Source organism: Ruditapes philippinarum, unplaced genomic scaffold (genome assembly GCF_026571515.1).
Source record: "Ruditapes philippinarum isolate M1 unplaced genomic scaffold, ASM2657151v2 ctg2291_1_1_1_1, whole genome shotgun sequence".
Classification (NCBI taxonomy): domain Eukaryota; kingdom Metazoa; phylum Mollusca; class Bivalvia; order Venerida; family Veneridae; genus Ruditapes; species Ruditapes philippinarum.
In genome coordinates, this window is record NW_026859584.1 from 195,216 (window position 1) to 209,755 (window position 14,540).

The 14,540-nt window shown below is 32.5% G+C and overlaps 1 protein-coding gene across 1 annotated transcript; it reads left to right on the forward strand.

Moving 5' to 3' along the window:
• Window positions 1-7,042: 7,042 nt before the first annotated feature.
• Window positions 7,043-12,284, forward strand: LOC132757167 (uncharacterized). Its single transcript, XM_060748372.1, has 9 exons — window positions 7,043-7,156; window positions 7,445-7,481; window positions 7,736-7,839; window positions 9,233-9,352; window positions 9,746-9,823; window positions 10,096-10,167; window positions 10,494-10,603; window positions 10,957-11,142; window positions 12,023-12,284. The coding sequence occupies exons 2-9, from the start codon at window positions 7,445-7,447 to the stop codon at window positions 12,180-12,182; spliced, it is 867 nt and encodes a 288-aa protein (XP_060604355.1). The 5' UTR covers window positions 7,043-7,156; the 3' UTR covers window positions 12,183-12,284.
• Window positions 12,285-14,540: the final 2,256 nt, after the last annotated feature.

The following is a 14,540-nucleotide window of genomic DNA, read 5'->3' on the forward strand; positions in this document are numbered from 1 at the left end:
ATTGAATATTGTCTTGTTTGGGCCCAATTTTTTACCTCGTGTTAAAATAATTTTTTCCAAAAAATAAATTTTTTGAAAAAAATAAAAAATTTTTGTTTAATTTTTCTTTTTTAATCCAACATTTGATTAAGTTTCCCAAAGGAGGGCCCCATTTTTTTTTATGTTCCCTTTATCTTGGGACAATTGACCATTTATTCTGGTGAGTCATTATGACCCTCTTGTTTATGGACTTGTAGTTAATATATTATTTGTTTATGTTTCCTGTCTCTATATCTTTATATAAGGTAGTACTGTGTAAGCTGTTATATGTATGATGTATACTACAGCGATCAGTTGTTAGCCTGGAAAATATACACAGCTTTGTAGAAGCTTTTTTTTAATTGTGATTTTGACTTCTAGAATACAGTAATTAAAATGAGATGGTCAAGTTTTTTTTTGCCATGTCATGATTGTGGTTTTACCATTATTGATGCCATTGACATAAATATGCAAATTGTTAGTTCAGTAAGTTCCATACTTTTTTTAAACCTTTTGCCATTTCTTTTTTCATTTCATATGGGGTTTTAAAGGTTTTTGAAAGGGACGTTTGGAGGGGGTTTATGTACTCTGTTATAACTTACTTTTAAAAATGGCTCAAAAATTTTACTATTATAATTAAAACTGTGGGAAATTGGGTACAAAACTTTCTACAGTAATAGCAAATTTAATTAATAAATTATGTATACTAAAACATGTTTGTTTTATTTTGTCAAAACCCATCTAATGGGTGTCCCTTTTTACCCTATACAAATAAGGATAAAAACCCCAAGATTAAAAAAGGGCCCCAAAAGAAATTTTGGGCAGGGGCCCCGGGTTTTACATATGCCAAGAGGTTCCCAATGGCAGCCTTTTTTTGGTTAAGGGGGCCCGCCATTACAGGGAAATTTATCAGTAGAGGCTATTTTTCCCCCAATTATATTTTGGAAATTCCCCCCATTTTAAAATTAAAACCAGAGATGTTGTATTTTAATAATCAAAGATACTAGTTTAAAAAATTTATAATGCTTTAAATTTTTTTTCTTTTTTTTTGGGTTCCAATTTTACAAAATTAAAACATTTCTATTTCAGTTTTTTGAAATTTTTTTTTGATTTTTTCCCCTTTTAATTAAAATTATTTGTTTGAAACCCTAAGTAGACGATCAATGTCAAATAACTATAAGATATAATGCCTTAAAATGCTTTATGTGTAGACTGTGAGCATTTTTACCAATATAAGAAGTAATCAAATTGTTATGTCTGAATTTACATAATTTACAAACAGAATAGGATGTCTTAACATATTCCATTCCTGTAAATGCAAGGAAGGCTGGAAGTAGTTATATTTCCTTCAGCTTAATCAACAATATTTGCTAGCACCAAATATTACCTAAAATTCATGTTAAACAAATCTTATGATACTATGAAAATGAAAGAACAAAAACGTATGTATCCAAGGTGCTATATAGTGACCCTCATTAGGCATAGAATACACAAACGGTCCTGTAGGCAATGATCTCTCAGATCTATTAAATGTAACACAACTTTCATGTTGGATTATTCATAATTCAATTTGAGAGTGATTGCAACCTTAAAGATATAACCCAAATATTTATTTTCATGTTTTTGAAGGGAAAACAGGCAACATTTTCATTTCTTCGTTTTAAATTTTTCATTCATTAATCTGTAACTGTCCTCAAAATATATACACTTGACAGTCATCGGTGATTCTATCGGGGTCTAAATTTCGTCTGTATTTACGCTTCAAACTCAAAATAAATAGAATTGATAACAAAATTCATGCTTTGACTTTTACAAATGTCATCTTAGCGTGATTTAAGTACATCAGATAATTTTAGTATTGTAATTAATTTGCCTGCATATTCCTTTAAAGGATTTTTTTAAAATTTCATCATTTACGTTCAATATTAAATCTTAGTTACGAGGATATTTAAAGAGTGTGTAGTTTTGCGCTTTGCAAGCTCTATGCATATTGAAATTCTACGGGTGATGCTGAGTGTCCTATTTCATGTATTATAATAATATCAAGTAAGTATCTCTCTATTTGACGGATTTTAGTCTATCGGAGGTAAGACTTTCATCTGATTTTTATGTTAAACATAGTCCTGAAAGGATTGACAGCCTTAGACAGAGATTTGATAACAATAACAACCGTGACTAAACATGCTTAATCAATCACAGGAATCTCAAAATATGAACACAACAGAGACCAGCGTTCATGGAATGCAGCCCTGAAAATGTTAAGTCATATAAATTTGTTAATCAGGTTTCAACGAAGACCGGTAATTGTTATGCCGAAGTCGGCAGGCGGGCAGATGAGCGGACGTCAACTTTTGGTTTCCGCTCAACTTGAGTCTGCTTTTGCCTATAGGCACCAAACTTTGTGTGTATGGGTAGCCTATATCAAGGCAGCTTGGGATTGCTCCCCAGGTGTATGTGACCAAGGTCACTGCTGCTAAAAATAGAAATTCAGTTTTTGCTCAATAATTCGAGTTTGCTTTGGCCTATTGACAACAAATTTGGTGTATGGTTAGCTTTATCAAGAGGCATCTTGGGGTTGCTACCTTGATCTCTGTGATTAAGGTCAGGGTCACTGTTGCACAAAAAGAGAAATTCAGTTTCCGCTCAATCACTTGAGTTTGCTTCGGCCGATTGACATCAAATTTAGTATGTGGGTAGCTTATATCAAGATGACACTTGGTATTGCTACCAAGGTGTGTGTGCACAAGGTCAAGATCACTGTCGCTAAAAAAAGAAACTCAGTTTTCACATAATAATTTGAGTTTGCTTTCACCTATTGACTCTAAACTTGTTGTGTGGGTAGCTTATACATGTATTTAGATGCAGCTTTGGATTGCTATTTAGATATCTTGGAGCAAGGTCAATGTCACTTTTTCTGTTCTAGAACAAAATTACAAAACTGGGATTGGTAGCAAAGAGCCTTTGTTAGGATATTTGCTCTTTATCTTTGTAAAGTTGCTCTTTGGGAAATTTCTAACTGCAAACAAGATAACCATTTTGTTTATCCTATTTGAGCTTCAAAACTGTCCTACATCTTAACCATCATTCTCATTCTATTGAATTGTTTGTAATTACGTCACATATCATAAATACATTATAAATTGTAGAATTGCACATGCCAGATCAAATCTGTCACAAAGGAACAAAACCTGCTTTTATAGCCTATTTTTGAATTTACGTTCTTGATCTTGATGATGAAAATCAATATCTTTTACTCTTGTCTTGTTTAAGCATGTCAACGAAAATTTGGAATTTGTTGTCAAGTCATGAAACTGCTGAGCTATAACAACGAAATCCAGCACAAAATACTGACTGAGACTCTCAATAATAACATACAACACATTCATCACAAAGTCTGTTCAAGAGCTGTCAGAATTAAGAGAAAAATACCCCAGGTATCTGATGTTTTATGGGCAGCAAGGCGTACTTATATTATTTTCAATGTCCCATAGACTTGGTGACGTATCTTGAATCTTACAAACATGAGGCCCTCAGAAGAAAAACAGTGCCAAGATATGGCAAATTATTTAGCACGTTTGTCCATTGTTTTCCTTGATCTGATGTTAGCGCGGAAATGCCGAGTCTTCATATAAAGGGCTGTTGACTTTGTAATGTCTAAAATAAAAACTTGTAAGAATTAACATGCCTTTTGGAATTTTGTTATAAAATATGAGAAAACATGATTGCAAACAGAGGTCAAAAGTCATGAAACCCAGCAACTAAATATAATATTTTGTTGCACAGGGCACCCTTAGGGACACCAAAATGGAATTTGACATATAATTAAGGGTGGTGGTAGCATTAAAGAAGGAAGAGGGGTATTATATAAATTTTTGATACATCCCGAAGGTAAAGAAAGGTTGAAGTTATTTACAATAATGATTTAGTGTAACTTCTAACTAGATTAGTCTTGAAAGTTGGTGTCAAGTTAGCAGATAATCAATCGAAAACCAATGTGTAGTGTTTAAAAGCAATTATTTCATCAAAGGCGTGTCAAAATCTGAGTCTGTAAACAGCAAATTTTACAAAATTATCATTTCATTTTTATACAACAAATGGACAGTCATGTACTTTCACATGAAGAAAAGGGATAGTTAAGAATGAATTTATTTTCTGTAACGCATTCTTTGACCAGAGACATAGATAACATCTACATCTCTGCTTTGACAAAATGTAAATTATATATGTCTGCCAGGTTTTCGTTTTTTTCTTTCACATATTCTATAAAATGGACTTTTATAAAGTTTCATATTTTTATGATATGACAATTCAAATATCAAATGACAGTTAAAATTTAACACATGTTAGCTTATAATTCTGTTATTCACACCTTCTTTGCTTAATCCCTTTCACAGCGATCAGCAAGATAAAATTGCAAGGCGTACACCTGACTTGACGGGCAGATATTTATTATTTAATTTCCGTTTGCTAGAGTTATGCTAGAATTTTTAAAATACTTTTGTTTAATCTGTTTGATAGTATTTCCTTGTGATAAATTAACATTGTAAACAAAAAGGAATGTTGTAAAAAAATGAAGTCTTATTATCTTTAGAAGACAGCGATGACAGACCTCTACAATATTTTCTTTCATCTGATTTCCAGGGTCGTGAAAACTAATGACAAACAGAAATTATAAAATATGTTAAGTGTAATAGCTTTAAAAAGACAAAGCAATGTTTAAATACTAATAACAACTATTTTTCTGATTACAATGCCCTAATATGCAGCAATCCATCAAGTTCTCTTAGTAAAAACAAGCGTTTTTGAATTTTTAAAAACGTATGGCGGCCATTTGAATTTTCCCGCCATATTGGATTTTAAAAAATGCTCAATGTTTCTGATATATATCAAAGTTCATTTGTACTAAGTTTGGTGCTCTTCCCATTTTCTGAAGTATTTTTTCACAAATTGACTGGACTATCAATACCACCTAATGTCTATAGGTTCTGAACCCCTAAAATTTAAGTTACAAATAAAGATACGAAAGCGAGATAACTGTACGTGAATCTTGTAAAATAGTCGAGAAATTGTGACTGGTTGCAGTAAAAAATGACGCAGCTTGTTTTGTTACTAAATTAGGCGCCATAACTTAATTGTGCTTTGGATGTGTACGTCTCATAAATACATGGTTACTGGTACGAGGGGAATATTTAATTCGATTTAACCATGATTTGCACGTGTAAGTGCATGATTAATAATACCGTTGGATAGATTTATTTTTCTAACCAATAGTCTATTTTCGCACGATTTTCACGTGCAATTAAATTTGAGCAGGTCATTTACATGTGGCTTTGTATACTGGTTGTAAACATGACTGAGTTGCATTGTGATGTGAGAGAGGAGCAAATACCGGTAGCTTTTTGCAAAATTCATGGGTTACTGGGGAAATGCGTGTCAGAAATAAAAACGGATCTAGATTTAGTTTATGGAGAAAATGCCCTTCCATATGGTACAATTGCCAGGTGGGTGTCAATGTTTAAGGTGATTCCGCTTTGTCAGCAAAAAGTAGCTTTTGTAGACACTAAAACAGACTTTAAAAAGGATTTTGCCATTCATGAAATGTGCATAAAACTTTGCAACAGAATGTTTTTGGTCTTCAGAAATGTAGCACATTCAAGGTAATTTTTCTTATTGTTATCATTTTTATTTTTGTTTAAAATAGTCTTTAAAACATAGAACTGGAAGTGTACTTGCAAATGGCTCATCATATAACATTGTGAGCTTTGTTGTTATATGAATTTTGGCCTACTTTCACTTTGGACCCACATAGTGAAAACAAACATGGCTGACAAAGCGGAATCACCTTAAGGACGGTAGAACTAATGTAAAGGATGATCCCGGCATTATCAACGCCATAGCGGATGAAGATGCAAGATATACCGTGGAGGTACCGGAGATAAGTGACATATCGGGCCTTAGTGCGTCATAATGTGTTTCCCATCTTGAAAGAATAGTTCAAGTTAAGGAAAATGTGCGCCCGTTGGATCCCGCATTTGCTATCTTCTGACAAGAAAAGGGTGCCTCGGCCTTATTGACTAGGTTTAAAGATCGAGGCCCTAGACGTCTGAGAGAAATTGTAACAGGGGATGAAAAGTGGCTTTATTTTTTAGCCCGCCAATAAACAAAGTAACAAGATGTGGGTAGGTGAAACAGCGATCGTTCAGTTGTTGCTCGACGTAGCAGGAGCGCTAAAAGAGTTCTGTACGCTTTTTTTGACACTGATTGAATAGTGGCCCGTGTCGCTGTGCCTGAGAGGAAGGGGTCACAGGAACATTTTACCGTGACTATGTTCTCACTGTTGTAGTTAATCAGTGGATTACAAAGAACCCAATGTCCGCGGTGCGCAATATCAATTTACTCCATGATAATGCACCTATCCACCGGCCAGCCTTGGTTCAAGCTTATTTAGAGGAGCAGAGAAAGGAGGTTTTGCTACATCCCGCTTATAGTCCTGGCCTCTCTCCTTGAGACATTTTGTTAAATCCATACACCAGATCTTGTCTATGCGGTCGCTGGTTCGAAACCCGTAGTGCCGTCGGAAGAGCCATCTACCAAGTGTATGAACAGAATACCCAAAGAACAGTTGAAAAGTTTGTACAGGTCCATGGTGAATATTTTGAAGGACTTAACTGATCATTTTTCTCAGGTATGATTACGTGTGTTTATAACAACGCGCTGCTGTTGCAACAAATTAAAATATACCCCACTTAAACACATTTTAACAATAACGAATGAAACGTTATATAAATGTAATTGTCCTGTTACATCTACATATGAGTTATAAAGAAAAATCTGTATAAAAATGAGGAAACGTTTATCAAAATGTTAATTATACAGACGATCATTATTATGACTCGGTAAATGCAAAAGTTTGTTAAAGCGTATATTGATTATGTTGTTTGCTAAGTTTTGGAGTCCAATTTGTTTCCACAATACAAATTCATTATTTAAAGAATAGGTCTGCAATTAATTATTCATAATTTTAAACTTTTCTTTGTATCTCCCATGTAAGCAAATAAACCTGTAGTGAATATATAAATACTCTGATGCTACTTTAAATTTGTCAGTCATTTTAGAAAGGACTATATAAAAAGGAAAGGTAACGTACTTGAAAACAATATATAAAATTTATGAATTTGTTGTGTTTTCTTGTTCATGCTGTTGTTGTGCTTGTATTGAACAAATAATTATTTTTCTATACATATTAAAAACAACGAAAATGTTTTTATTGCAAATTATATGAAACTGCAAAGAATCCAATGAAATTTTTGTTTGAGATGTATACATGAATCTTATCAAAATTGTCTGTAACAGTTAATATGTATGTTATGAAATTGCAAATCTTTCAAAATAAAAGAGAAAACCATATGTATCTATATATTGACAGATGAGTCTAAAATCTCCGGAAAAACCAACAGGATTCAGTGAGTATCATACTGCATGGTTCTTTTGTTTGTATTTATTGGGGGAAAAACAACAACTAAACTTGTAGCACATAAACGTTTTCAACTATAAAAACCATTTATCGATGAATGATAATTTATTATAATAGTGAATATTATAGATAAACAACACACACAAATGCAAATTATAATGTTTCATCGACAGATATATTGAACAATTGAGGTAAGTATTGGATATACCAACAATGTTGTTTTAATGTCTATTTTCACATTAGAACCGCCACTTTTTACTATACACGGACGTCATGGCACCGACATGCGAAAGCTATCTACGACGAAACAATACTACAGGACACCGTTTCCTTCGCAGAAGAAAAAGGTAAGTTAATATAATAACACGTAACTATATTTTTCTTCTCTTTCAAAAGTTAAATAACGTCAAGAGAGCTAAATCATTTTTTTGAGTTTAAAACTATTCACTCTGTCTGCTTGCACGATTCTGAATTATTAAAATTTTTGTTCACGTCACCATATACATAATGGCAAAAATTCCCATTATGTATTCCCATTATATGGTAAACTAATTCGTATTATTATAAAGTGATAATATATTAACAAAATTACTCATGGTTAATTGTTGTTTGGATACAAACAGAAAACAATCAGTCATTATATAACAAACAGAAGAGAGCCTTCTGTATATGTACCCTCGCAAATGAAAAATAAATGTCTGAACTTTGCGTGTCTGAACCGGCCTTCTACGTATATATGAAAATCAAAATAAGATGATTTAGTGTTCCATAGCTTGCAAAATAAATGATGGAAAATAGCGGAATGACGCATTTATTTCTGAGACATTTCTAATGGGTTTATGATAGTCCACTTGTTATACTGTATTCATAAAACCATTATAAACCGATCAAAATTTACCTACTGAGACTCTAAGACTGACAACATTGTGATACCAAACAAAAATAATGTTTTTAGTTCTTTGATTTGATAAAATTAAGATTCTGGCACAAAATACCCATTAAAATTGATAATATATTTGTAAGAAAATTTATAGTAATAGTAAGTCGTTTTACAAATGGAATTCCGCCCAAAACTTTGGATTCTTTCATGTAAGGAATCTACCCGCTCGTACCTTGTACTTGAAATGGCAAATGAAGGGGATTGGGCAAATGTTAAGATTTTGGTACCCAGTGTCTAGCTGTAAGTCACCATATTTTGTTGGTGCGACTTATCTAACCTGTTTATACATTTGCAACTGATACTTGAATTAATTGCCGTGATTCCGGAATAGTATGATGAATTAATTTATACAGAATATAGTAATGCTGCATACACTGAATTAATTAATTGATAGTTTGTTTGATTTTGCAAGCCTTCGTCAGGTATGTGTAGCTGACATTTGATAGAAAAGAAATCAAAACATATTTGTTTAGATTTGTGGTAAGTGTATACAAATCAACTTTGATAAACCTAACATTAATCACAAGTTTAAGTTAACTCAAGCAAAGTCAAATGATATAGGAACGCAGTTGGTAAACTTTGATCAAATTGATTTCTCTAAGTTTAAGGATTAACCAAATATTTTACTTACTTTAGGGAAATTGAAATAGAAATGTGAGTATTTTTGTCTTATAGTGTAAAATAGTATGTGTATATTTTATTTCGACATTGATTATAGTAAAAACATTTTATAAACGTTTCTCACATTAATCATTAAACCATTATAATTATATGCTATGTATTGCTATCTTACATTTTAGCCGCCTCCACATTATAAATTTCACTACGACAGTGAAGTCAAAGGTTGGAGGGAAAGCCAAAAGGTCACTGCTTCACATCGCTGGACTAAAGCTAAAGACGCTGTCAGAGTAGGAAATTATGTAAGCAATGTATTGTGTATCAGAATTTAAAGATTGAATTTTAAGTACCTAAAAGTAGACCGACTCTATTTTATAACAAGTACAATTATCTCGACCAACATTTGAAGTTTTTTTAGTTAGCAATCATTAAATCTTTCCACGCTAAAATCTTACATGGTTTTTGTACATCTTTTAATCTGGACAAAACCATTCATTATTTTTAGAGAGAATTTCAAAATATGAACTTACTGAATAATGAACAGTCGACAATGTTCGCACTGGTAGGAAGAAATACTGAGAACAAGTAAATTATAATTAAGATGTACCGCTATATGTTTATGGTATTAGATACTTTTGTTGTATGCTATGTATGTACATTAAAAATTAAATTGTTTCCATTTTTATGTCTTACAGTTTATTGGAATCAGAAAGAAGCCTGACACTTTTTTGAACATTGATGTGAAGAAACTTGTGAATGCCACGAAAATAAATGTAATTTCTCTACTATTATAATTTTCTGTTTGTTTAAATTTATTAACTGCATTTAAACTTGGTATTTTTTTATAATTAAGCGATTAAAGCCGAGCCTATTGTAAATATTTAGATACATTCTTTTTTGTTGTTGTTGGCGTTGTTGAGTTCAGTGGTCAACAACAATATTACAGTAAGGTGTCCGTCTTAAACAACTAAATTAAACTAAATCAATGTTGTTTGTTAAGTAAAAATATATTCGCTATAGTAACGATTTATTCATACCGTTTCAGCGCACAGCCCAGTCAGCAAGAACAATGCCAGATCCTGATCTAACAGACGACACGGAACAGGAGCAGCTCGAGGTATCATTGTTTGTTACATTGGCAGTACTAAAATATGATAAATATCTCTGTGATTAAAGATATATAAATTAGGGAGTTTATGATGAACGTTTCAATCACGATGAAACTAAAGTACATTAATAATCAAACAGATGTTATTTTCATTAAAATGATTCCTGGAGACAAACTTCTAACATGTAATTTCTGTTTCTTAGACTATGAACATGTAAGAAACCAAATAATGACATTATGTTCATAGTTTTCCTTTACAATTAAGTTATAAATAAAGATTTAATTGCTCAGATAATGAATGTTTAAGTGCGACATTGAATATGGTCTGTTTTCAGAGAACACTGACGGAGCCTACTCTCCTTCTAAAACCATTTGAGAAGAACAAAGAGGAACCTAACGATGGTGTCTGGATATGTCCTGTCTCTATACGTGCCTCCGCTGAAAGGTATGAAATTAATTCTTTATCTAACGAAACATTTTGTTCAATCTTTCTATAAAAACCCCACAGAACTTGAAACAATAATAATTGGCCTTAGAACACGTTATCAGTTTCCAGAATGATTATTTAAAAACATGATCTTCAAACAGTTAAATTTTGCTTCTGAATAAGCCATATGCTTCTGTAATCAAAATGTAGCTTTAAACGTTCACTTAATCATGTACGCGTTTTAAGGTCTTATTAATTATCCCCTTATCCAATTCGTAAAATAGAATGAAATGCTTGTTTGGAGTTCGAAGAAGCAACGTGAACTGTTCTTAAAAATCGGTGTCTTGTAAATAACCAGTGTTTTTTTCCAGAATTAAAAGATTTAATTGGGAGCGACCAAAGACTGAAAGAAAAGTGTTGGTAGAATCAGCCTCCAAGTATCAGGCGATATATCTGCAGAAACTGTTGAAAGAGAAAGACAAGGAGATGAAGCTGATTACAAACCAACTCATCAAATCAAACAAGGAAAACGTTGCTTTACTGAAGGAATTAGAAGGGTATGTAAAATACAAGCGCTTTAGATATATCAAAAATGATAAAACAACGACACGAAATAAACGAGTTCTAAATCAAACGTTTTATTACAATAGATTGAATGTGTCATCAATGTGGAATTCTACTTAGCTTTAATAGTTATTCTTTTATTCAAACTTTGATCAGAATTAGTTTAATATTTCAATTAAGATCTATGCATAACCTCGAGTAACTAATTCTCTTGTTTAAACAGCAAATCAGATATCTGGTATTCAGGGAGAATGAATCCATTTGGTTGCATGTGCCATTCATAACTTTGAACATAATATTTTATCTCAATAGTATATTTTATTTTTGATTCATTTATTATTACTTTCATTTAGCAAACGACTTATTTTAGTTGTTTCAATGCAGTTTATACAGAATTTATTTTAGTTCGATAGTGTAGAGGGTTATAAGAAAAGAGACACAATCTCAAACCCGTTCTTAAAACTAACCAGTGCTAACTACTGAGTGTATAAGAAACAACGACTTGCCCCTGATGGGACTTGAACCTACGCCGCCTACAGTCCTTATCTCTTTGGTCTTATGGCACAACGACATAATCTAGACCATATGGCGCCGAAACAGGAAAGATAATTCTGGTTAACCTCGGATTTTACAAACTTACAGCAAAACCAGGGATCAAAACCACCTCACCTGCTGGAGCCCTCTTAAAAACAGTCAGGGATCAACGGTGGCTGCAATTCTGATACCTCAACTCTTAAAATCAACCCCTTAGCCACAACAGGGCCTGCAGTCCTTAGATTACTAGATTAATTTCGACGCTAGGCTACAAGACCGACGTACTAGCCACACACGGACACGCTGTTACACTTATTATATTTATTATTGTCTTTTCAGGTATAGAGGAAAGAATTATGATGAACTTTATGCAGAAAACATCACATTAAAGGATCAGATATCACGTGCATGTAGAGAGAATGCATTACTTGCTGGACAAGTGAGGAAGGAAAACAATAAAACATTACAAAAGTGGAATGCAACCAGAACAGTGACATAACAGTTTTTCTTTAAACACAACCACGTGACAAAAACGCTTTTCTATGTAAATAATCATGTAAACAATTGTAATTCTTCGAAATGAAATAAATAACAAATAATTGTCGGGGTGATAATGGATTTTGTAAAACCGAACACTTGTATTATCTCGAGGCACACTATATCCACTTTCACTCCGACAATAATCTGGGTATTCATTTATAAAGAATAATTACACATTTTAAATGTTAAAGTCATGTAAGAGAAATATGCCCAAAGGTGCCCAAGAAATATCTCCCGGGGGAACATTCCCTATGATGGTGATACATGTACATTATTTGATTAAAACAACTCATATAAGTCTATAGGGATTTCATATTGAAGGATATATTGAGGTATAACAAAATAATATATAACCTAACGTGATATAAACAGATTCTATGATTAGAAAATGTATCCGGCTTAACAAAACAGTTACAGTTCCATTAAACAACTACACAAAATAATGCGACGGTTTTATTTGTCCACCTCATTTACATACATTGTTTATCTTAATTTCTATGTAGTTGTACTGTTTTATTTTTTTATAAGGACTTGGCATTTGAATTCACTGTATTTCATACGATAATAATATAATTATCTTCTTATATCCAACTTGTGTATATCATAATATACTCCTCACACGCTACACTCTTGTTTTTTTCTGTGTTCACACGTCTTTCTATCATAGAATCACAGAGGTTTCCTCTTTTGCTTACTGATATTAAACCATGGTAATTTGGAACCTAACTGAATTGACATTTCTCAAGTGTAAGAGTAAATGCCTGGTAAGAAGTAACTTGAACTGATCAAACAAAGGGAGCTAACTGTATAGATACTGTGAAAATGTGCTACTGGGACATTGGGACATTTCCTTGATTGACATTCTTCGTTAAATCAAACTTAATTATTGGGACTGCGGTTTAAACAGTATGCATCCGTATTATTTTTTATGGAAATTTAGAAATTGTTTTATTAGTTAAACTATTGTCAACTAAACAAACTCACATTTCGCATAAATTATGATCTAAACTGTGTAAAGGTATTCGAACACTTCGGTAGAGACATAGTGATATGGTGATAGAAATAGTTATTTCGGTGATGTGATATTTGTTTACAACAAGTAAAATATGTGGAATACGTAAATATTTGTTAATTACGAATATTCACAAATGCTCATGGAAAGAAAACGAACAAAAAGAATTCCTTGCCTTTTGAAAATAAAAATAAAAATGATAGAGCAACAAGAACAACAGTCACTTTAATTGTAAAGATTAACAGAACATGCTTCTTAAATATGAAAAACAATCTCAGTTTTGAATGTCACTGTGTTATATTACCATACTGAGAACACCAATTCAGTACATGGTCGCTTAGGGTTAAATAGATAAAAAGAATGAAAAAGTTCATGTGCAGAAAATGAGATGGATGACCCTAAGTGTTTTGGCTTTAAATGTTTATCATATTCTAACATCATGCCACGTTTCAAGAATACATGTCGAACATCTTTAATTTTGCCTATATGTCTACTACGTTTGTTTCGTCGTTCAGTATTATAATATAAGTTGTAAAGATTTTTGACAGGTTAAATGACCGGTTTTTTTTGACATGTTATATGGCCGTTTGTTGCCGAACGGCTTAGCTAAGGTTATGTTGCAGTCGTTTATATACGGCCATATAACCCGTAAAAATATTCATAACAAATTTATAATACAGCAAGCATCTTTTATATAGAAAGAAAATTGTTTTTTCATAAATTGACAGCATCCGTGTATAATATTAGTTATAAAGATTGTTGACAGGTTATATGGCCCTATATAACGGCTATTTGTAAATATAACCCGAGCCGTTAGGCGAGGGTTATATTGCAAAATGCCGTTTATATACGGGTATATAACCTGTCAGCAATCTTTATAACGAATTTATAATACTGCAAGCATCATTTTTTAGAGAAAAAAGTAAGATTTCCTTATGAATCGACAACAGCCGTGTATATAAAACTATATAAACGTCACGATTATCTAATGAAAAGCGACGTACAAAACGTGCAGTATTATAAAAAGCTATATAACTGTTATGATTATCCAATGAAAAGCGACGTTACAAACGTGCAATATTATAAAGTTTGTTTCTTGCATATCAGACAAGATTATCTACCACCGTGTTCTTTTTTTGCAACCCCAAAGGTAAACCCCCCAAGGGCCCTTTGGGATTTTTATGTTTTTTTTAAAATTTCTCAAGTAGGGACCGGGGCAAAAAAAAGTTTGGGGAATTTTTTTACATTAAAATGTAAAAAAACCGGGAAAAAAAAGGGGGTCCTTTTTCGTTTTGGGAAAGGGTT

Bases quoted from the DNA above. Each gene is read 5' to 3' on its own strand.
- LOC132757167 (XM_060748372.1), top strand. From the start codon at position 7,445: ATGAGTCTAAAATCTCCGGAAAAACCAACAGGATTCA. The intron at 9,353-9,745 runs GTAAGCAATGTA...TATGTCTTACAG, and splicing joins CTGTCAGAGTAGGAAATTAT to TTTATTGGAATCAGAAAGAA. The intron at 10,168-10,493 runs GTATCATTGTTT...GTCTGTTTTCAG, and splicing joins CGGAACAGGAGCAGCTCGAG to AGAACACTGACGGAGCCTAC.